Raw genomic sequence first — 25,000 nt, forward strand, 5'->3', positions numbered from 1 at the left:
CGACATAATTCTAACCTAAACAGGTGAATTGAAGTTAAGAGTAACTGTGTTCGGATTATAAATGTAAAGATATTTAGGATGTGAACTGGATTGGAATTTAATATTTTTATGTGTAAATGTATGTATTTTTGACATGTTTATGAAATAATATGTCAGGGATTTATGAGACAAATTATTAAATTCACTTTAAAGAAAAAAAAAGAAAAAACATTGAAATACAATGAAAAGACAGAAAAAGATGATTTGCACTTCAGAGAATGTTGAATAAAATAATTGATAGAACCTTTGAAAGAGAAGCCACGATCTCCTGTTTGATTATTTATCCTGTGTTATAGAAACTATTATCTGCTGCACCCGTTCCAAACTGGGACGTGTAACGCATGCTCACTGGGAAGTTAACTTAGCATCAAGGGGTATTAAAATGGGGCGAGGCAGCTATCTAGAGAGAGCTAACACACCGTAACTAACATACTCAGTCAAAGAGTCAGTCATAATGCTACTAGTGCCCATAGTGCTACCAGTGCTCCTAGTGCTGCTAGTGCTGCTAGTACTGCTGCTAGTACTGCTAGTGCTCCTAGTGCTGCTAGTTCTCCTAGTGCTCCTAGTGCTGCTAGTACTGCTAGTGCTCCTAGTGCTGCTAGTTCTCTTAGTGCCCATAGTGCTACTAGTGCTGTTAGTGCTCCTAGTGCTGCTAGTTCTCCTAGTGCTCCTAGTTCTCCTAGTGCTCCTAGTGCTGCTAGTTTTCCTAGTGCTGCTAGTGAGCCTAGTGAGTCTAGTGCTGCTAGTGCTCCTAGTGCTCCATGGGGGCCTAGTGCTGCTAGTTCTGCTAGTGCTTCTAGTAAGCCTAGTGCTCCTAGTTCTGCTAGTGAGCCTAGTGCCCATAGTGCTACTAGTGCTCCTAGTGCTCCTAGTGAGCCTAGTGAGCCTAGTGCTGCTAGTTCTGCTAGTGCTCCTAGTGAGCCTAGTGCTCCTAGTTCTGCTAGTGCTCCTAGTGCCCATAGTGCTACTAGTGCTCCTAGTGCTGCTAGTGCTGCTAGTGCTCCAAGTAAGCCTAGTGCTGCTAGTTCTGCTAGTGCTCCTAGCTCCCCTAGTGCTCCTAGTGCTCTTAGTGCTCCTAGCTCCCCTAGTGCTCCTAGTGCTTCTAGTGCTCCTACTGCTCCTACTGCTCCTAGTGCTCCTAGTGCTCCTAGTGCTGCTAGTGCTCCTAGTGCTTCTAGTGCTCCTACTGCTCCTAGTGCTCCTAGTGCTGCTAGTGCTCCTAGTGCTGCTGATGCTGCTAGTGCTCCAAGTGCTCCTAGTGCTCCTTGTACTCCTAGTGCTCGAGCCTCTGAAACAAGGGGAGAGTAGAATCATACAGGATTGTCCTTTGCTGTGTATGTGTGTCCCAAATAGCTCTCTTCCCTATATAGTGCAGTGCTTTTGAGGCGCCCTTGTCAAAAGTAGTGCACCACATAGGCAATAGGGTAACATGTTGGACACAGAGCATGTGAACATGAGAGAGAGAGAGAGAGAGAGAGAGAGAGAGAGAGAGAGAGAGAGAGAGAGAGAGAGAGAGAGAGAGAGAGAGAGAGAGAGAGAGAGAGAGAGAGAGAGAGAGAGAGAGATATTGCATCTGTATATCTTTAACAAATGAGTATCTGTGATTCAGGGAGGTTTTCTCTATAAGAGATAATGAGGAAGATGAGGGGAATTCATGCTTGCCTGGGAAAGTTTCACTGAGCTTATTTTTGTCCACTTTGCATAATACTGTACAACAGGGTTCACCAGCTGGCAGCTGAATTTGTCCCGTGGATAATTTTATTTGGCCCTCCAAGTTTTCTGAGCCCCTCAAAAATAATGCTTTTAAATAAGAATTGTTGGACATGAAAGACTGTAAAAACACCAGGCTATCAGCTCCAAGTGATTTTCATTTTGAAAATCCATTCCAAAGTATTCCCACGCATAACACCTTCCTAATATTGAGTTGCACCCCCTTTTGCCATCAGAACAGCCCCAATTCGTCTGGGCATAGACTCTACAAGGTGTCAAAAGCGTTCCACAGGGATGTTGGCCCATGTTGATTCCAATGCTTCCCACAGTTGTGTCCTTTTGGTGGTGGACCATTCTTGATACACACCGGAAACTGTTGAGCGTGAAAAACCCAACAGCATTGCAGTTCTTGACTCAAAGAAAACATTGGCTGTATTAGATCAGATTAATTAGTTTGTATTGACTGTGTGGTGTATGTTGGTACTGTGTGGTGGATATTGAATGAAGTTATGGGAATTGTCTGGGATGTTGAAAGAGTTTTCTTTTGATATTCACATTTTGTAGGATACACAGAACATTCCCACAATGTTCCACAATTTCCCAACAAGTCAGTTGTTATGCCTTTCAGAGTGTATTTGTTTTAGGTTTAACATAATATTCTGTTGATATTCACGCAATATACATTTGACCTTGTCTTGGAGGCCCTCAGAACACTTGAGGAATATTAAGAACATTTTATATTTAAGCAATAAGTCCCAAGGAGGTGTGGTATTAAATGCTTCTTTAAATGTGTTATAGTAAAGTTACTGCACTCTAAAATAAACATTGTAGATCAGTGGGCTCCAACCGACTGGTCAATCTTCAAGGCATCCCTAGTCGATCACCAAACATTTCAAACTCCACCTACCCGGCAGACCAGGAGATGTATGACTAAAATGAGTGGGCCTTTATTCAGCACTGTCAACACTGTTTTAATTCAACACTATTACGAAAAATGAAATGGCTTCTCTCTACTTCCACTTGCGCTGCAGCTGCAATGAATGAGGAGCCAAGTGTATCGATAGCCCTACATTTTTATTATTATTAGCAACTCATCATGTCTATTTTAATATTGAGGAATATTTAACTAGTCATAGGAACAACATGAATTTGTGCATAAGGCAGATGTGCATGCGGTGTGACTCGAGTTTCGCCATCAGGTGGAAGACTGTGTCCCCTCCCCTATCTGAAATGAAGCAGAGAGGCGGACCCTCTGCTGCTTTTTCCCTCCCTCTGCTCAGACTAATGCCGTGTTCAAAACAACTGGGAACTCGGAAATCTCAGACTACTGACTTCAGTGCGTTCAAGACTACAAGGAACTCTGAGTAAAACGAGATGCAACTGGGAAAAATCATTTCGAATTTTCCGACCTGAAGATTATTGACGTCATGATTTGACCTTTTTTGCGAGTTCACAGTTGCCTTGAAAGCACCATGACCATCAGATGCAGGTGCCATTTCTGACTGCAGCCTTGGTTACAGCTGTGTACAGAGCCTGGCCCCTGAATGATAGGCTAAAGGGATGAGAGAGAGAGAGAAGGAGAGAGAAGGAGAGAGAGAGAGAGAGACAGAACTACATCATCATTTCTGTTATCAAAAGGCGTCATCTGCTCATTTTAGTTGTCTAGCTTGGCTAGAAAGTCATAATAAATATCAGATACCATATTTACCTCTAAAACGTCTTGCTAGAGCCACTGTCACGCCCTGACCTTAGAGATCCCTTTTATTCTAGGTCAGGGTGTGACTAGAGTGGGCAATCTATGTTTTCTATTTCTTTGTTGGCCGGGTTTGGTTCCCAATCAGAGGCAGTTGTCTATCGTTGTCTCTGATTGGGGATCATACTTAGGCAGCCTTTTTTCCACCTTTAGTTTGTGGGATCTTGTTTTTGGTACTGTGCTGTGTAGCCCTACTGAATGTTACGTTTTGTTTGTATTTGTTTTGTTTTCGGTGTTCATCTAATAAAGTATGATGTACGCCTACCACGCTGCACCTTGGTCCAATCCTTCCATCGATGAACGTAACAGCCACATCACTCTCTGTGATGCTGATTTATCTTATCTATGTACTGTATGCATTGAGTAGACTTGGTCCCATCAGCTAAATACCCAGTGAAAACATTGTCTTGTGTTAAACACCATTATTGCTCAACTTATGTGACTTGTTAATCAATTCGAATAATGGTGCCGGAGGGGATGGCTGCCGAACCAACTGTGCTATACTGCATTGTTGTGTTAGGTGCTTGTAAGTAAACGTTTCATGTCTACACCTGCTGTATTCGGCACATGTGACAAATAACAATACAATTTGATTTATGTACAGTGCCTTCAGAAAGTATTCATACCGCTTGACTTACAGTATTCCACATTTTGTGTTACAGCCTGAATTGAAATTTGCTGACATTTATTTTTTTCTCACACATCTACACAAAATACCCCATATTGACAAAGTGAAAACATATTTTTAGAAATGTTTGCAAATGTATTGAAAATGAAATATAGAAATATCTCATTTACATAAGCATTCACACCCCTGAGTCATTACTTTGCAGAAGCACCTTTGGCAGCGATTGCAGCGTTGAATCTTTCTAGGTAAGTCTAACCTGGATTGTGGAACATCTGTCCATTATTCTTTTCAAAATTCTTCAAGCTCTGTCAAATTGATTGTTGATCCTTGCAAGACAACCATTTTCAGGTCGTGCAATAGATTTTCAAGTAGATTTACGTCAAAACTGTACTCAGGAACATTGACTGTCTTCTTGGTAAGCAACTCCAGCATAGATTTGTCCTTGTGTTTTAGGTTATTGTCCTGCTGAAAGGTGAATTAATCTCCCAGTGTATGGTGGAAAGCAGACTGAACCAGATTTTCCTCTAGGACTTTGCCTATGCTTATCTCCATTCCGTTTATTTTTTTTATCTGGAAAAACTCACCCGTCCTTAACAATTACAAGCAAACCTATAACATGATGCAGCCACCACTATGCTTGAAAATATGGATGGTGGTACTCAGTAATGAGTTGTGTTGGATTTGACCCAAACACAACACTTTGTGTTCAGGACAAACACATTTTTTGCAGTATTACCTTAGTGCCTTGTTGCAAACAGGATGCGGAAACAACCACCCACAAAACCCCATGAAAAACAGGCTGCCTAAGTATGGCTTCCAATCAGAGACAACGATAGACAGCTGCCTCTGATTGGAAACCATACCTGGCCACAACATAGAAAATGACAACATAGAATGAAACTCTAGACAACCCACATAGAAAACAGAAAACCCAAAACACATAGACAAAACACCCCCTGTCACACCCTGACCAATCTACTAGGGAAAAATAACCTCATACCAGGGTCAGGACGTGACAAAGCCTCAGTTTTCTCGTATCACAGCCATTCAACTGTGGTTGATTCTGTGTTTGAAATTCACTGCTCGACTGAGGGAAGGTCCCTCAGTCGAGCAGTGAATTTCAAACACAGAATCAATTGTATATGTGGGGTACAGAGATCAGTTGTCATTCAAGAATCATGTTAAACACCATTATTGCACACTACTTATTATGTGACTTGTTATGCAATTTTTTACTCTAACTTATCTAGCCTTGCCATAACAAAGGGGTTGAATACTTATTGACTCAAGACATTTCAGCAATTCATTTTTTATCAATTTGTAAACATTTCTAAAATCTTAATTCCTATTTGACATTATTGGATATTGTGTGTAGGCCAGTGACCAAAAAATCTAAATTGTATCCATTTTAAATTCAGGCTGTAACACAACAAAATCTGAAAAAAGACAAGGGGTGTGAACACTTTCTGAAGGCACTGTATCATCATCATCATAACCACACACATAAAAACACAATTAGAAAGCTTAGCTTCAATCAACATTGTGCTTGTCAGCTTTTTCACAGATAATATTTCTTCCAGCAGATTTCACGCTATCTGGCTTATCTGCAGGGCGGGTGCCCGCTTAGGGGCTTAATGGAGGGGGGGGGGTGCTTGCCCTAGTGGAGGGGGGAGCTGGCCCTAGTGGAGGGGGGAGCTGGCCCTAGTGGAGGGGGGTGCTGGCCCTAGTGGAGTGGGGAGCTGGCCCTAGTGGAGGGGGGAGCTGGCCCCGAGTGGAGGGGGGAGCTGGCCCTAGTGGAGGGGGGTGCTGGCCCTAGTGGAGGGGGGAGCTGGCCCTAGTGGAGGGGGGAGCTGGCCCTAGTGGAGGGGGGAGCTGGCCCTAGTGGAGGGGGGAGCTGGCCCCGAGTGGAGGGGGGAGCTGGCCCTAGTGGAGGGGGGTGCTGGCCCTAGTGGAGGGGGGAGCTGGCCCTAGTGGAGGGGGGAGCTGGCCCTAGTGGAGGGGGGAGCTGGGCCTCCTTCTCTCTGTTATTAACCAGTCCCCCTCTCTCCCCCTCTCCACTGTCAAATTGACATGGTCAATACACAACCAACAACAACACCACCTCTTCTTCTGAGCTTTCCTCAATTTTCTCACCCAAATCCATCTGCAGAACCACTCTCTTTCCCCTGCTAGTAAATCACACTGGCCCATAGTGGAGGAGGGAGTGGTACTGCCATTCTGTCTACTTCATTCTCTCTGTGACCCTCTTATCGCTGTGTGTCTGTGTGTGTACTTCATTCTCTCTGTGACCCTCTTATCGCTGTGTGTCTGTGTGTGTACTTCATCCTCTCTGTGACCCTCTTATCGCTGTGTGTCTGTGTGTGTGTTGCGACCTGTGCGTTGTGACTAGTTTAAGATGGCTGATGTGTGTGCAACCCCAGGCTGTGTAGTGTAGTGTTACTAGCTGTAAAGGCAGGCCCGTTGGTGGCGTGGCAGTGTTTCAGAGGCCTAATTACTACCTCAGAGCGTGGTATGGATTCCTGGCGTGACGCAGGATTTAACGACATCCAAATGGCTGCTCCCGCCCTCTCATCTCTTGCTCTCTCTCTCTCTCTGTCCCACACACACACCCGTTTCTGTGACACACACACACCCTGACAGTGTGATTTACTATGTGCATTAGCCTCCAAAGGTAGCTTTAATTTAATGGCGTAATTATACAATGGGGGCAGGAAGCAGACACACTCTGATTTACAAACACTAGCTGTGGTGTTGTGTGTGTGTATCCACGTCTGTCTGTCTGTCTGTCTGTCTGTCTGTCTGTCTGTCTGTCTGTCTGTCTGTCTGTCTGTCTGTCTGTCTGTCTGTCTGTCTGTCTGTCTGTCTGTCTGTCTGTCTGTCTGTCTGTCTGTCTGTCTGTCTGTCTGTCTGTGAATAGGAAGTCTCTTTAATCCAACTGTTCTCTGTCCCCGCGGAACACTGTGCTTCCTATTGTGACTAGGGCTGTGGCTGTCAAGCAAATAACTGTCGGTCTCACGGTAATTGACCGTTAATTAATATAAACACATTTAGCATCTCCTGGCTTCCACAAGCCATTGATGCTGACCTTTGGAACATCTACATTTTAACAAGTCTAATAAATCCATGTTATATAGCCTACACCATCACAATAATCCATTATTTATTTTAGACAGGTCTAAAGAAACATGATATGAAGAAAATGTAGTTTATTTCAGAATAGCATACTCTGAGTTGTCCTTATGTTAGGTCCTGATCTGGCTAGGCCATATGGCTGTGGGCTACACTAGTTCATTTAGAAGACAAGATTTGCTTAGAATTCCGTGGCATTATTTTATAGTATGAAGAATACAACTGAACAAAGCTGAATAAAATATAAATATTTTCTCTAGACGATTTCAGGGAGTGCGCACATGCAGCTATTCTGTGTTGAGAGGTTAACAAAGTAATAGGTACTCCTATATGCTTATTTTAGAGTTATTAATGTAACTTTAGTTGTTCTACAAACATTGGCCTATATGTTTTGATTTGTAACATTGTAAGGCTGCATGATGAGACTAATGATGATTTGAAAAAAGTTGCTTGAAAGGCATGATCTCTGCTTTCTTTTCTGCGCAAGCTGTACACACTCCATCAGTTACTCATTCACAATTTGACAAGCACCTGATAATGCCTAGAATTTCACGGCGGCATTCCCTTTGTGTGGCCGTAATGCACTCTAAAAAAATCAATGCCTTTTGCAGCCAGTGGCCATTGTGTCCTTCTCCCTGAGTGCTGTGCTTTCCGAATCACCTCTCACTCACATGGCTCTCCATCACCTGACCGGGTATTTCTCACAGGCTACAAGTGGAGACAGACACATCAGGGATGCAACTGCGCGCGTCCTTATACAAACTGTCCACATTTACTTTCGTCAGCCAACAAAATGAGTAGGTGTAACGACTGTCTGAAGAAGTAGACCAAGGTGCAGCGTGTTGAGTGCTCATATTTAATAGTAATTGAGACACTTAGAACAAAACAAGAAAATGACAGCCAAACAGTTCTGTTAGGTATAACAAAACACTAAACAGAAATTAACTACCCACAAACCCCAAAGGAAAACAGGCTCCCTAAGTATGACTCCCAATCAGCGACAACGATGTACAGCTGTCCCTGATTGAGAGCCATACCAGGCCAAAACAAAGAAATACAAAGCATAGAAAAAAGGACATAGAATGCCCACCCAAATCACACCCTGACCAAACCTAAATAGAGACATAAAAAAGGCTCTTAGGTCAGGGCGTGACAGTACCCCCCCCCCAAAGGTGCGGACTCCGGCCGCAAAACCTGAACCTATAGTGGAGGGTCTGGGTGGGCATTTCTCCACGGTGGCGGCTCTGGAGCGGGACGCAGAACCCGCTCCTCCACTGGCTCACCCCACTTTGGTGGCGCCTCTAGAGCGGGGTCCCTCGCCGCGGGCCCCGAACAGGCGGGAGACTCTGGCTGCGCCGGAGGACAGGCGGGCGACTCTGGCTGCGCCGGAGGACAGGCGGGTGACTCTGGACGCGCCGGAGGACAGGCCTGTGGAGGAGGCACAAGATTCACCAGGCTGGGGAGACCCACTGGAGGCCTGGTCCATGGAGGAGGCACAGGATAGACCAGGCTGGGGAGACCCACTGGAGGCCTGGTCCATGGAGGAGGCACAGGATTCACCAGGCTGGGGAGACCCACTGGAGGCCTGGTCCGTGGAGGAGGCACAGGATAGACCGGGCTGTGGGGGAGCACTGGAGTTCTGGTGTGTAGGCTTGGCACCCATCCTCCAGGCTGAATGCCCACTCTAGCCCGGCCCCTCCAGAGCGCAGGCACAGGTCGAACCGGGCTGTGGGGGAGCACTGGAGATCTGATGCTTGCTACACGCACCTCTCCATTTGGCTCAATGCCCACTTTCGCCCGGCATGGGTGGAGCGCTGGGAAGGCTCAGTTCGTCCTATGCCTGCGCTCCCCCGGAGACACAGTGCGCAGAGCCGGCGCAGAATACCCTGGACCGAAACGGCGCACTGGAGACCAGACGCGCTGAGCTGGCACAATCCGCCCTGGCTCGATGCCCACTCTCGCATGGCACTTGCGGGGGGCTGGCATGTAGCACTCTGGGCTATGAGCGCGCACTGGAGACACCGTGTGCTTCACCGCATAACACGGTGCCTGACCAGTACTACGCTGCTTCCGGTAAGCACGGGGAGTTGGCTCAGGTCTATCACCTGACTCCGCCAATCTCCAAAACTGACTCTGCCCCCCCAAAAACATTTTTTGGGGGCTGCCTCTCGTGCCTGCTGCGCTGCCTTGCCTCATTTCGCCGCCTCTCAGCTTTCGCTGCCTCTAGTTCCTCCTTCGGGCGGCGATATTCCCCAGCCTGGTGCCATGGTCCTGCCCCGTCCAGGATCTCCTCCCAAGTCCAGGAGTCCTGAACCCTCTGCTCCTCCATACCACGCTGCTTGGTCTTCTTATGGTGGTGGGTAGTTCTGTCACGGCTGTCTGAAGTAGACCAAGGCGCAGCGTGTTGAGTGCTCATATTTAATTGTAAATGAGACATTTAGAACAAAACAAGAAAATGACAGCCAAACAGTTCTGTCAGGTATAACAACACACTAAACAGAAATTAACTACCCACCAACCCCAAAGGAAAACAGGCAGCCTAAGTATGACTCCCAATCAGCGACAACGATGTACAGCTGTCCCTGATTGAGAGCCATACCAGGCCAAAACAAAGAAATACAAAGCATAGAAAAAAGGACATAGAATGCCCACCCAAATCACACCCTGACCAACCCTAAATAGAGACATAAAAAAGACTCTCAGGTCAGGGCGTGACAGTAGGCCTAACAAACAGCAAAGCACTAGCCTATGTCAATCTACTGTCCCCCATAGTACAAAAGTCAACCTATTCTGTGTGAGAAATAAATATTACAAACATAGTCTGGGTATCTAGCATCTAAAAACCTTTTTTACGCAATGTGGCTGACATAACAGACCAGAACATTTACCTTGATAAACTATTAGGCTATTTCTTCACATTATAAGCGCTGCAATGCACACATGGTAGTAGGCTATAAGTGTGACCGCAAATGCAATGATACATGTAATGCTTTTATTTAATATTTATTTTGGTTGGATCAGCTTAATATTGCAGAAAGAATGTTTCTTCCATCAATGTAATTGTCTGCATCATTTCCAATCCCCCATATATTTTTGGGGTAAATATATATATCCATATACATACACATATGCATACATAAACACATATATACATACACATACCTACATCGACATACATACTTTTTTAGAATATACCTTTATTATTCCCCGCAAACCTTACCACCCTTCCCCCAATTGGAGTAAACTAACAAACAATAACACTTAGGCTTCAATAACACCTTCAGTTTATATGTCTTATACACATTTTACAGACACAATATATTTTACAATAGTTATATTTAGTTTGTTTTTAGTCCTTCCTCTATTTCTGATGTCCATCCAGTTTGATTTCTATTTGTAACTGTGCTATTTCACAAAAGTTCTGAACCTATATACATTTTACAGACCTCGTATGTTTTACATTGGTTATCTTGTTATTAGTCCCACCCTTCAGCTCCATTCAACCCCTCCCATCTATCTCTCAACATCATCCATTTTGGATTTCTATTTGCCATATATTTTTCAACTGTGCAGTGATGCTTCACAAAAGTATTGAACCTTTCTATTCTCATAGCTTTTACAGATTGTAAATTAAAAATAAACATTTTTGCTAAAATAATTATTAGATTATTTATTGATTGACTATGGCTTTACAAATCACCCAGTATTGCTATCTGCAGCGTTAGCTCTAGGTAAATGTGGCAATTCTTCAGACATTCCTGGACCTGTGACCAAAAACGAGCTACATATGGACAGTACCAAAACAAATGATCTAATGACTCTGCCTCCTCACAGCAAAATCTGCAGAGCTGGGAAGATTGTATCTCCCATATATACAACATTCTATTGGTTGCAAGAATTTTGTATAGTAATTTCAATTTAAAAATTGTGTAATGCTTTTATTATAAAGGTGCATTTTTATGGTGGAAATTATCTTCTCCTAACAACAAACTCACACGCTGCTTATATATGCCAGTTAGGCTTTACACCCCTTGTCAAGCGGATTAATGTGCTTAATTAAAAAAAGTTATTTGGCCACTTTATCTGTGATACAAAGCTTATCAAAACATATAGGCCTATGGGCTAGGCTACATGAGGTGTGATACAAACCTTATCAAAACATATAGGACTATGGGCTAGGCTACATGAGGTGTGATACAAACCTTATTAAACCTATAGGACTATGGGCTAGGCTACATGAGGTGTGATACAAACCTTATGAAAACATATAGGCCTATGGGCTAGGCTACATGAGGTGTGATACTAACCTTATTAAAACATATAGGACTATGGGCTAGGCTACATGAGGTGTGATACTAACCTTATTAAAACATATAGGACTATGGGCTAGGCTACATGAGGTCTTTGACTATGATTTGAAAAAGTCCCCCCAAAAAAGGCATTGTTTCTTATGCTGGGCATCATTCACAAGTGATAATATATAATTCCCAAGTGATAGGCTAATATTGTCACCCATCAGACTATTCTTGATTTAATCTTGTCTTTACATATACTATAACATATATGTGTGACATTTGTTTTGATTTAGACTGGACCATTATCAAATCAAAATCAAATAAAATGGTATTTGTCACATACACATGGTTAGCAGATGTTAATGCAGGTGTAGCGAAATGCTTGTGCCTGTATCGAAACAGGGGCAGCGGGAAAAAATACATGTCATCTATGCACTTAAATAGCGAATGGAGGATGTTTTTCCCCGTGGTTTATTGTCATGCCAGCCAGGTAGGCTATACCCCTGTTGTAAAGAGAAGCAATGTGCTTAATATTAGGATAGAGAAATAAATATAGTAGGCCTAGCCTATAGAAAGCTAATGAAATCCTCTTCTTTTTAGTAGAGAACATCACTCTGTTTTCTCACGCAATTCCATAGCCTATAGAAATGTTGCACAACATGAGGCAGTTAGTAGGTTTGGTAGGCTACTAATGACCAGCATAAGAGCTTGGAGAAGCCTAATTGCTGTGGAATTTGACTGCCTTCATGACTGGTGACGGCTGGTGTGGCGGTAATACGGTCACCACAACAGCCCTAGCATAGACACTATTCCCTCAACAAGCTCTCAGAGTCTCACTTGAGAATTTGATGTTTGTCCATAAACTTAACATTTCTAAGGTTAAGTTTAGGCATTCATTCTGGCATTCATTACAAACAACTCTGTTGTGCTCACTGAGAGACTCCGTGAAGAGGATGATTATGGGAGCACCAGCAGTGTCTACCACCAGAGACTGATTGTGTCTCTAACACCAGTAACTCATCGAGAAACTGTCTGAATGTGAGTGCTTGAGTGATTTTAAGTGTGTGTGTGCGTGTGCACGCAGGTGTGTGTTTGTTGTGTTCTGTGTGTGTGTGTTAGAGAACAGCCACGCATGCCTAATGGGAGGCAATGAGGCAGGCCTCAGCAGCTCAGCCCTGGGGTTTACAGATGCACCGAGCGCCCAGGTGGACACGGAGCAAAGAGCAGAGGCAAGCAGGAGCTGGGCTTTGGCTGAGACAGCACATTCCCAAAGTCTCACAGTACTTTTCAAATGAGCCCCAACTGTCTCTCACTTTTACACTAATCTCTCGCTCTCTCTTTCATTCTCTTTGGCACTTTCTCTCACTTAATTAAATTACATTTAAAGGCTTTACTGGCATGGGAAACATATGTTTACATTGCCAAAGCATGTAAAATAGATAATAAACAAAAGTGAAATGAACAATGAAAAACTTAACAGTAAACATTACATTACACTCAGTGTTCACATAGCCTGTCTTCTCTTGAGAGCCAGGTCTGCCTCTATCAATAGCAAAGCTATGCTCACTGAGTCTGTACAGAGTCAAATCTTTCCTTAGGTTTGGGTCAGTCACAGTGGTCAGGTATTCTGCCACTGTGTACTCTCTGTTTCGGGCAAAATAGCATTCTAGTTTGATCTGTTTTTTGGTTAATTCTTTCCAATGTGTCAAGTAATCATCATTTTGTTTTCTCATGGTTTGGTTGGGTCAAATTGTGTTACTGTCCTGGGGCTCTGTGGGGTGTGTTTGTGTTTGTGAACAGAGCCCCACGACCAGCTTGCTTAGGGGACTCTTCTCCAGGTTCATCTCTCTGTAGGTGATGGCTTTGTTATGGAAGATTTGGGAATCGCTTCCTTTTAGTTGGTTGTAGAATTTAACGTCTCTTTTCTGTATTTTGATGACTAGCTTGTATCGGCCTATTACTGCTCTGCTTGCATTATTTGGTGTTTTACACTAAGGATATTTTTACATAATTCTGCATGTAGAGTCTCAATTTGGGCTTTTTCCCATTTTGTGAATTCTTGGATGGTGAGCGGACCCCAGACCTCACAACCATGAAGGGCAATGGGTTTTTTAAATAACTGATTCAAGTATTTTTAGCCAGAACCCAATTGGTAGGTCGAATTTTATGTTCCTTTAGATGGCACCGAAAGCCCTTCTTGCCTTGTCACTCAGATCATTCACAGCTTTGTGGAAGTTACCTGTGGCTCTGAGGTATATATCGTTTTTTGTGTGCTCTAGGGCAACAGTGTCTAGATGGAATTTGTATTTGTGGTTGTGGCAACTGGACCTTTTTTGGAACACAATACTTTTTGTCTTACTAAGATGTTCCACTTCCGTTCAAAAGTTTGGGGTCACTTAGAAATGTCCTTGTTTTGTCCATTAAAATAACACCAAATTGATCGGAAATACAGTGTAGACGTTAATGTTGTAAATGACTATTGTAACTGGAAACCGCAGATTTTTATGGAATATCTACATAGGCGTACAGAGGTCCATTATCAGCAACCATCACTCCTGTGTTCCAATGGCACGTTGTGTTAGCTAATCCAAGTTTATCATTTTAAAAGGCTAATTGATCATTAGAAAACCCTTTTGCAATTACGTTAGCACAGCTGAAAACTGTTGTTCTGATTAAATAAGCAATAAAACGTGCCTTTTTTAGAGTAGTTGAGTATCTGGAGCATCAGCATTTGTGGGTTCGATTACAGGCTCAAAATTGCCAGAAACAAAAAACGTTCTTCTGAAACTCGTCAGTCTATTCTTGTTCTGAGAAATGAAGGCTATTCCATGTGAGAATTTGCCAAGATACTGAATATTTCGTACAACGCTGTGTCCTATGCCCTTAACAGAACAGCGCAAACTGGTAGCTAACTAACCAGCGCAAACTAACCAGAATAGAAAGAGGAGTGGTAGGCCCCAGGGCACAACTGAGCACAAGGACAAGTACATTAGAGTGTCTAGTTTTGGAAACAGACGCCTCACAAGTCCTCAACTGGCAGCTTCATTAAATATTACCCGCAAAACACCAGTCTCAACGTCAACAGTGAAGAGGCGACTCCGGGATGCTGGTTATCAGAAAAAAAGAAAACACAATTGTGCCGTCTGGTTTGCTTAAAATAAGTGATTTTAAATTATTTATACTTTTACTTTTCTTTTTGATACTTAATAAGTATATTTTAAACCAAATACTTTTAGACTTTTACTCAAGTACTATTTTACTGAATGACTTTCACTTTTACTTGAGGAATTTTCTATTAAGGTATCTTTACATTTACTCAAGTTTTGCAATTGGGTACTTTTTCCACCACTGGTAATCGCTGCCTAAGGTGCTTCAACAAAGTACTGAGTAAAAGGTCTGAATACTTATGAATATGTGATATTTTTATTAGGAAAATGTTTCTTAAAAACCTGTTCTTGCTTTGTCATTATGGGGTATTGTGTGTAAATTGATGAGGAGAAAAAACGATTTAGAAGAAAGCTGTAATGTAAGAAAATGGGGGGAAAAAATCAAGGGGTCTGAATGCTTTTCGAAGGCACTGTAAGGATAATGTTAAAAAGTTAAAGTATTGCCAATTGAAATTCGTGGTCTGTATATTTTATCATTTCATTTAGGATAGCATCAACACCACAGTCCTTTTTGGGTTGCAAGGTTTGTATTTTGTCCTGTAGTTTATTCAAGGTAATTGGAGAATCCAGTGGGATCTGGAAGTCTTTAATAGTTGATTCTAATATTTGTATTTGATCATGTATATGTTTTTATTGTTTGTTCGTTGTTATAGAGCCCCAAAAATTGGAGAAGTGGTTGATCACCGTTTTGGATAGATAACTTTGTGTTTTTGTTTGTTTAGTGTTTTCCAATTTTCCCAGAAGTGGTTAGATTCTATGGATTCTTCAACTACATTGAGATGATTTCTGACGTGCTGTTCCTTCTTTTTCCGTAGTGTATTTCTTTATTGTTTTAATGATTCACTATAGTGAAGGTGTAGGCTCAGGTTTTCTGGGTCTCTATGTTTTTGGTTGGATAGGATTCTCAATTTCTTCCTTAGCTTTTTGCATTCTTCATCAACCCATTTGTCATTGTTGTTAATTTTCTTAGGTTGTCTGCTTGAAATGTTTTGATTTGATAGGGAAGGGAAAATCCTCTGCATTATCATTAACAGCAGACTCGTACATTTCCTCAGTGAAAACAACGTACTGAGCAAATGTCAAATTGGCATTTTACCATATTATCATCCGACAGACCATGTATTCACCCCTGCACACCCTAATTGACAAACAAACAAACCAAAAAAAAAGGCAAAGTCTTCTCATGCTTTGTTGTTTTCAAAAAAGCCTTTGTCTCAATTTGGCATGAGGGTCTGCTATACAAATTGATGGAAAGTGGTGTTGGGGGGAAAACATACGACATTGTAAAATCCATGTACACAAACAACAAGCGTGCGGTTAAAATAGGCAAAAAATACACACATTTCTTCCCATAGGGCCGTGGGGTGAGACAGGGATGCAGCTTAAGCCACACCCTCTTCAACATGTATATCAATGAATTGGCGAGGGCACTAGAAAGGTCTGCAGCACCTGGCCTCACCCTACTAGAATCTGAAGTCAAATGTCTACTGTTTGCTGATGATCTGGTGCTTCTGTCCCCAACCAAGGAGGGCCTACAGCAGCAACTAGATATTCTGCACAGATTCTGCCAGACCTGGGCCCTGACAGTAAATCTCAGTAAGACCAAAGTAATGGTGTTCCAAAAAGGTCCAGTCGCCAGGACCACAAATACAAATTTCATCTAGACACCATTGCCATAGAGCCCACAAAAAACTATATATACCTTGGCCTAAACATCTGAGCCACAGCTAACATCCACAAAGCTGTGAACGATCTGAGAGACAAGGCAAGAAGGGCATTCTATGCCATCAAAAGGAACATAAAATTTGACATACCAATTAGGAACTGGCTAAAATTACTTCAACCATTTATAGAACTCATTGCCATTTATGATTGTGAGGTCTGGGGACTGCTCACCAACCAAGAACTCACAAAATGGGACAAACACCAAATTGAGACTCTGCATGCAGAATTCTGCAAAAACGTCCTCCGTGTACAATGCAGAACCCCAAATAATGGATGCAGAGCAGAATTAGGCCGATACCCGCTAATTATCAAAATCCAGAAAAGAGCCATTAAATTCTACAACCACCTAAAAGGAAGCGATTCCCAAACCTTCCATAACAAAGCCATCACCTACAGAGAGATGAACCTGGAGAAGAGTCCGCTAAGCAAGCTGGTCCTGGGGCTCTGTTCACAAACACAAACAGACCCCACAAAGCCCCAGAACAGCAAGACAATTAGACCCAACCAAACCATGAGAAAACAAAATGATGATTTCTTGACACATCGGAAATAATTAACCAAAAAACAGAGCAAACTAGAATGCTATTTGGCCCTAAACGGGAGAGTACACAGTGGCAGAATACCTGACCAGTGTGACTGACCCAAACTTAAGAAAAGCTTTGACTATGTACAGACTCAGTGAGCATAGCCTTGCTATTGAGAAAGGCCGCCGTAGGCAGACCTGGCTCTCAAGAGAAGACAGGCTATGTGCACACTGCCCACAAAATGAGGTGGAAACTGAGCTGGACTTCTTAACCTCCTGCCCAATGTATGACCATATTAGAGACACATATTTCCCTCAGATTACACAGCTTCACAAAGAATTTGAAAAACAAACCAGATTTTCAGAAACTCCCATATCTATTGGGTGAAATACCACTGTGTGCCATCACAGCAGCAAGATTTCTGACCTATTGCCACAAGAAAAGGTCAACCAGTGAACAACAAACACCATTGTAAATACAACCCATATTTATGCTTTTTTATTTTCCCTTTTGTACTTTAACCATTTGTACGTCGTTACAACACTGTATATATACATAATATGACATTTGTAATGTCTTTATTCTTTTGGAAATTCTGTGAGTGTAATGTTTACTGTTAATGATTTTTTTTGTTTATTTCACTTTTGTATATTATCTACTTCACTTGCTTTGGCAATCTTAACATATGTTTCCCATGCCAATGAAGCCCAATGAATTGAATTGAGAGGCAGAGAAAGAGCGAGAGATAGGGGGTCGACAGATTAAGAGAGGTGCAGAGAGAGAGAGAGATAGAAACAATGATGTTTCAGAACCACTGCCTGACACTGGCAGCCCCTTCAAATGAAACACTGACTTGTCCTTTCAAGATATGCTGGCTTTGTTTCTCTCCCCACTTTTTCCACTGGAAAGGTTTTAGAGGACAATCCCTAATGTGACATGTGACTGTTATTCACAAATGTGTGCCTGTGTGTTTCCCCTTATTCTATGATAGTGAGTGAGTTATTATAGCCCACTATTTTCTTTGCTGCAGTTGATGGAGATTCCCGCCATGTTTGGGAGAATGGATCTGTACTATTCCGTGTGTGTATTTTGACCATGTCCCTCCCTCTGTAGGAGGTATAAACCGTGCAGGGGCGGTGCCTGCGTTCCTGCGGACCCCCACTATGATCCAGCCACACCTGGATATGAAGCCCTTCCTCCAGTTCCCCATGGACACAGCTCCACCACAACACAGCATGGGCCTGTTTCACAACTTCAACACTGTGAGTACTGTATACAACATCATGAGTACATACACACACACACACACACACACACACAGACACACAGCCACACACACACACACACACACACACACACACACACACACACACACACACACACACACACACGCACACACACCACACACACACACACACACACACAGCATACACATACTAAACTGATACTAACACAGAATATGCAGATACACATGCACAAACACACACACCACACACACTCCACACACACAGACCACACACACTCCACACCGACACTCAAAAGACAACATGTACACATGGATGTAAACTCAGCAAACAATGAAACGTACCTTTTTCAGGACCCTGTCTTTAAAATATAATTTGTAAAAATCCAAATAACTTCACAGATCTTCATTGTAAAGGGTTTAAACACTGTTTCCCATGCTTGTTCAATGAACCTTGAACTATTAATGAACATGCACCTGTGGAACGGTCGTTAAGACACTAACAGCTTACAGACGGTAGACAAATAAGGTCACAGTTATGAAAACTTAGAACACTAAAGAGGCCTTTCTACTGACACTGAAAAACACCAAAAGAAAACTGCCCAGGGTCCCTGCTCATCTGAGTGAACGTGCTTTAGACATGCTGCAAGGAGGCATGAGGACTGCAGATGTGGCCAGGGCAATAAATTGCAATGTCCGTACTGTGAGATGCCTAAGACAGCGCTACAGGGAGACAAGACGGACAGCTGATCGTCCTAACAGTGGCAGACCACATGTACATCCGAACATCACACCTGCGGGACAGGTACAGGATGGCAACACCAGGAACGACCAGGAACGCACAATCCCTCCATCAGTGCTCAGACTGTCCGCAATAGGCTGAGAGAGGCTGGACTGAGGGCTTGTAGTCCTGTTGTAAGGCAGGTCCTCACCAGACATCACCGGCAACAACGTCGCCTATGGGCACAAACCCACTGTCGCTGGACCAGACAGGACTGGCAAAAATTGCTCTTCACTGACGAGTCGCGGTTTTGTCTCGCAAGGGATGATGGTCGTATTCATGTTTATCGTCGAAGGAATGAGCGTTACACCGAGGCCTGTACTCTGGAGTGGGATCGATTTGGAGGTGGAGGGTCCGTCATGGTCTGGGGCGGTGTGTCACAGCATCATCGGACTGAGCTTGTTGTCATTACTGGCAATCTCAACGCTATGCGTTATAGGGAAGACATCCTCCTCCCTCATATGGTACCCTTCCTGCAGGCTCATCCTGACATGACCCTCCAGCGTGACAATGCCACCAGCCATACTGCTTTTTCTGTGTGTGATTTCCTGCAAGGCAGGAATGTCAGTGTTCTGCCATGGCCAGCGAAGAGCCCGGATCTCAATCCCATTGAGCACGTCTGGGACATGTTGGATTGGAGGGTGAGGGCTAGGGCCATTCCCTCCAAAAATGTACGGGAACTTGCAGGTGCCTTGGTGGAAAAGTGGGGTAACATCTCACAGCAAGAACTGGAAAATCTGGTGAGGTCCATGAGGCGGAGATGCACTGCAGTACTTAATGCAGCTGGTGGCCACACCAGATACTGACTGTTACTTTTGATTTTGACTCCCTTTTTGTTAAGGGACACATTATTCAATTTATGTTAGTCACATGTCTGTGGAACTTGTTCAGTTTATGTCTCAGTTGTTGCATCTTGTTATGTTCATACAAATGTTTACACATGTTAAGTTTTCTGAAAATAAACGCAGTTGACAGTGAGAGTACATTTGTTTTTTTGCTGAGTTTACACACACACACACACACACACACACACACACACACACACACACACACACACACACACACACACACACACACACACACACACACACACACACACAACATGACCAAAAGTATGTGGACACCTGCTTGCTGAACATCTCATTCCAAAATCATGGGCATTATTATGGAGTTGGTCCCCCCCTTTGCTGCTATAACAGCCTTCACTCTTCTGGGAAGGCTTTCCACTAGATGTTGGAACATTGCTGCAGGGACTTGCTTCAATTCAGCCGCAAGATTAGGCGATTAGGCCTGGCTCGCAGTCGGCGTTCCAATTCATCCCAAAGGTGTTCAATGGGGTTAAGGTCAGGGCTCTGTACAGGCCAGTCAAGTTCTTCCACAGCGATCTCAACAAACATTTTCTGTGTGGACCTTGCTTTGTGCACGGGGGCATTGTCATGCCCAAACTTTTGCCACAAAGTTGGAATTACAGAATCGTCTAGAATGTCATTGTATTCTGTAGCATTGAGATATCCCTTCACTGGAACTAAGGGGCCTAGCCCGAACCATGAAAAGTCTCAGACAATTATTCCACCTCCACCAAACTTTACAGTTGGCACTATGCATTGGGGCAGGGAGCATTCTCCTGGCATCCGTCTAACACAGATTCGTCCGCCGGACTACCAGACGGTGAAGCGTGATTCATCAAGCCAGAGAATGCGTTTCCAATGCTCCAGAATCAAATGGCAGTGAGCTTTACACCACTCCGGGCCGATGCTTGGTATTGCGCATGGTGATCTAAGGCTTATTTGCGACTGTTCGGCCAATGAAACCCATTTCATGAAGCTACCGGCGAACAGTTCTTGTGCTGATGTTGCTTTCAGAGGCAGTTTGGAACTCGGCAGTGAGTGTTGTAACCGAGGACAGCCGATTTTTACGCACTACGCACTTCAGCATTCGACGGTCCCGTTCTGTGAACTTGTGTGGCCTACCACTTCGCGGCTGAGCTGTTGTTGCTCCTAGACTTTTCCACTTCACAATAACAGAACTTGCAGTTGACTGGAGCAGTTCTAGCAGGGCAGAAATTTGACGAACTGACTTGTTGGAAAGGTGACATTCTATCCTAGGTGGCATCTACAGAGGCAGCCCAATTCTGATATTTTTTTCCACTATTTGGTCTTTTGACCAATCACAAGCTCTTTTTCAAAGCTGATCTGATTGGTCAAAATAATTGGGCTGCCTGTGCCTCTGTGTCCTCAGGCCAGACCTGTGTTCAAATACTACTTGAAATCTTTAAATTACTATCAGCGTTACCTTTAGCCTGCGTGGAGTGCCAGGTGGGCAGGGTATACACTTCTGGGACTATTCTATTGGTTCCAGTTCGCCAGACGAACTCAATCAAGCTCAGCTAAAGCATTTGAAAGAGAAGGTATACTTTTCCAACTCCGGGCTGCGAGTTATGGGCTATCATTTTGATTAGGAGGATATTTAGCATTTCACCACACTCAGCATATTATTCAACATCGCTGTGCATTTCATTCTCATGATGGCCGATTAGGAAATGCATTATAAACAGTACAGTGTGTTCTGTTGTTCAGCAGAATGAATAGAACTGGATTGTTCTAGACTGGTCTGGGAACATACTAAAAAAGCATCTCAAACTGAGTATGAGTGCAGACCTCTGATTTTTATAAATACATCATATTAATAATGATCTAAAAGACTAAACACATCCCATATCACGCCCCTTATTCATAAAGCTTTTCAGAGTAGGAGTGATCTAGGATCAGCTCCCCCCTGTCAATATAATCATATTCATTATGATCTAAAAGGCTAAATTGATCCTGTATCAGTACTCTGGGACTCTTTGTGAATAGACCCTGGGCCCTGGACTTTATGTGGGGTAATAAGGGCCCTCTCACACCAGCTGTTTGTTTGTCAACTCTACCTGTATACTTGGCTCTCCAGCTGGCTCGGGACCTACTGTAGCATAGCAACATAGTATAGTGTTGGGACATAGCACAGCAACATAGTATAGTGTTGGGACATAGCATAGCAACATAGTATAGTGTTGGGACATAGCATAGCAACATAATATAGTGTGGGGATATAGCAACATAGTATTGTGTTGGCACATAGGATCTCAGTACCCATGCCAAATCTTTTTAGTTTCCTGAGGGGGAATAGGCTTTGTCGTGCCCTGTTCACGACTGTCTTGGTGTGTTTGGACCATTCTAGTTTGTTGGTGATGTGGACACCAAGGAACTTGAAGCTCTCAACCCGCTAAACTACAGCCCCGTCGATGAGAATGGGGGCGTGCTCGGTCCTCCTTTCCACAATTATCTCCTTAATCTTGGTTACGTTGAGGGATAGGTTGTTATTCTGGCACCACCCGGCCAGGTCTCTGACCTCCTCCCTATAGGCTGTCTCGTCGTTGTCGGTGATCAGGCCTACCACTGTTGTGTCGTCTGCAAACTTAATGATGGTGTTGGAGTCGTGCCTGGCCATGCAGTCGTGGGTGAGCAGGGAGTACAGGAGGGGACTGAGCACGCACCCCTGGGGTGCTCCAGTGTTGAGGGTCAGCGTGGCAGATGTGTTGCTACCTACCCTCACCACCTGGGGGAAGCCCGTCAGGATGTCCAGGATGCAGTTGCAAAGGGAGGTGTTTAGTCCCAGGATCCTTAGCTTAGTGATGACCTTTGAGGGTACTATGGTGTTGAACGCTGAGCTGTAGTCAATGGATAGCATTCTCACATAGGTGTTCCTTTTGTCCAGGTGGGAAATGGCAGTGGGGAGTGCAATAGAGATTGCATCATCTGTGGATCTGTTTGGGCGGTATGCAAATTGGAGTGGGTCTAGGGTTTCTGGGATAATGGTGTTGATGTGAGTTATTACCAGCCTTTCAAAGCACTTCATGGCTTCGGACGTGAGTGCTACGGGTCTGTAGTCATTTAGGCAGGTTGCCTTTGTGTTCTTGGACACAGGGACTATGGTGGTCTGCTTGAAACATGTTGGTATTACAGACTCAATCAGCGACATGATGAAAATGTCAGTGAAGACACTTGCCAGTTGGTCAGCACATGCCCGGAGCACACGTCCTGGTAATCCGTCTGGCCCCGCAGCCTTGTGAATGTTGACCTGTTTAAAGGTCTTACTCATGTCGGCTACGGAGAGCGTGATCACACAGTCGTCCGGAACAGCTGATGCTCTCATGCATGCCTCAGTGTTGCTTGCCTCGAAGCGAGCATAGAAGTGATTTAGCTCATCTGGTAGGCTCGTGTCACTAAGCAGCTCGCGGTTGTGCTTCCCTTTGTAGTCTGTAATAGTTTGCAAGCACTGCCACATAAGACGAGTGTCGGAGCCGGTGTAGTATGATTCACTCTTAGCCCTGTATTGACGCTTTGCCTGTTTGATGGTTCGTCCTAGGGCATAGCAGGATTTCTTATAAGCTCCGTGTTAGAGTCCTGCACTTTGAAAGCGGCAGCTCTACCCTTTAGCTCAGTGCGAATGAAGTCTGTAATTCATGGCTTCTGGTAGGGGTATGTACGTACAGTCACTGGGGGACAACGTCCTCGATGCACTTATTGATAAAGCCAGTGACTGATGTGGTGTACTCCTCAATGCCATCGGAAGTATACCGGAACATGTTCCAGTCTGTGATAGCAAAACAGCAACATCGTATAGTGTTGGCACATAGAATAGCAACATAGTACAGTGTTGGGACATAGCAACATAGTATTGTGCTGGCACATAGAAAAGCAACATATTATAGTGTTGGTACATAGAAAAGCAACATAGTATAGTGTTGGGACGTAGCAACATAGTACAGTGTTGGGACGTAGCAACATAGTATAGTGTTGGTATATAGCATAGCAACATAGTATAGTGTTGGTACATAGAAAAGCAACATAGTATAGTGTTGGTACATAGCATAGTAACATAGTATAGTGTTGGGACATAGCAACATAGTACAGTGTTGGGACGTAGCAACATAGTATAGTGTTGGTATATAGCATAGCAACATAGTATAGTGTTGTGACAAAGCATAGCAACATAGTATAGTGTTGGGACATAGCATAGCAACATAGTATAGTGTTGGGACATAGCATAGCAACATAGTAGAGTGTTGGGACGTAGCATAACAACATAGTACAGTGTTGGCACATAACATATCAACATAGTAGAGTGTTGGGACGTAACATAGCAACATAGTATAGTGTTGGCACATAGCATATCAACATAGTAGAGTGTTGGGACGTAACATAGTGGCTCCATGCGGCTCAGGACTGTAAAACACCCTGCTGACTCTCAGTTCAGTTTGGCTCCATGCGGTTCAGGACTGTGAAACACCCTGCTGACTCTCAGTTCAGTTTGGCTCCATGCGGTTCAGGACTGTGAAACACCCTGCTGACTCTCAGTTCAGTTTGGCTCCATGTGGTTCAGGACTGTAAAACACCCTGCTGACTCTCAGTTCCCAGTGCTCCTATTTAGCACGGTGGATATCTATATTTTTCCAGTGGGATCTATTGACGCCTCCATACTTTAGGTTGGCAGTCAGAGTCAAGTAGTTTTAACTGCTGCTGACCAGTAGATGGTAATGTTGCAGAGGCTTGGAGAGGACAACTTGACCTTACCAACTACATATTAGGGACCATTACGAAACGGATTACTCTATTGTGTGCACTAAAAGACAATGTAGTGCTGAGTGACAGACAGTGACATTGACGAGGATTCGCTCGGACAGGTAATAAACAGGTATTTTATTTGGAACCGTTGGGAAGGGAGTCTGTGGGGTCTAGAATGTTGTCTGGAAGTTGTTGAACTGTTTTGGTTTTACATTGTGTCTATGGCAGTGCAATACATGTGTTGTATAGCCCATTATAGTACAACAGTACATATAGCCCATTATAGTACAACAGTACATATAGCCCATTATAGTACAACAGAACATATAGCCCATTATAGTACAACAGTACATACAGCCCATTATAGTACAACAGTACATATAGCCCATTATAGTACAACAGT

The 25,000-nt window shown here is 43.7% G+C and overlaps 1 protein-coding gene across 2 annotated transcripts in view; it reads left to right on the plus strand.

Moving 5' to 3' along the window:
- The window catches only part of LOC115165489 (zinc finger protein 385A-like), a 124,407-nt gene that overhangs the window by 46,251 nt on the left and 53,156 nt on the right, over positions 1-25,000 (plus strand). Inside the window, exon 2 of one of the 2 annotated variants that reach the window (XM_029718649.1) lies at positions 18,084-18,232. In XM_029718649.1, coding sequence (XP_029574509.1) covers positions 18,084-18,232 — 149 coding nt within the window. Of the gene's footprint in view, positions 1-18,083; positions 18,233-24,697; positions 24,717-25,000 lie in introns of those variants that run through there. The other variant, XM_029718651.1, reaches the window with a different exon arrangement.

This window comes from Salmo trutta, chromosome 28 (genome assembly GCF_901001165.1).
Source record: "Salmo trutta chromosome 28, fSalTru1.1, whole genome shotgun sequence".
Lineage (NCBI taxonomy): Eukaryota > Metazoa > Chordata > Actinopteri > Salmoniformes > Salmonidae > Salmo > Salmo trutta.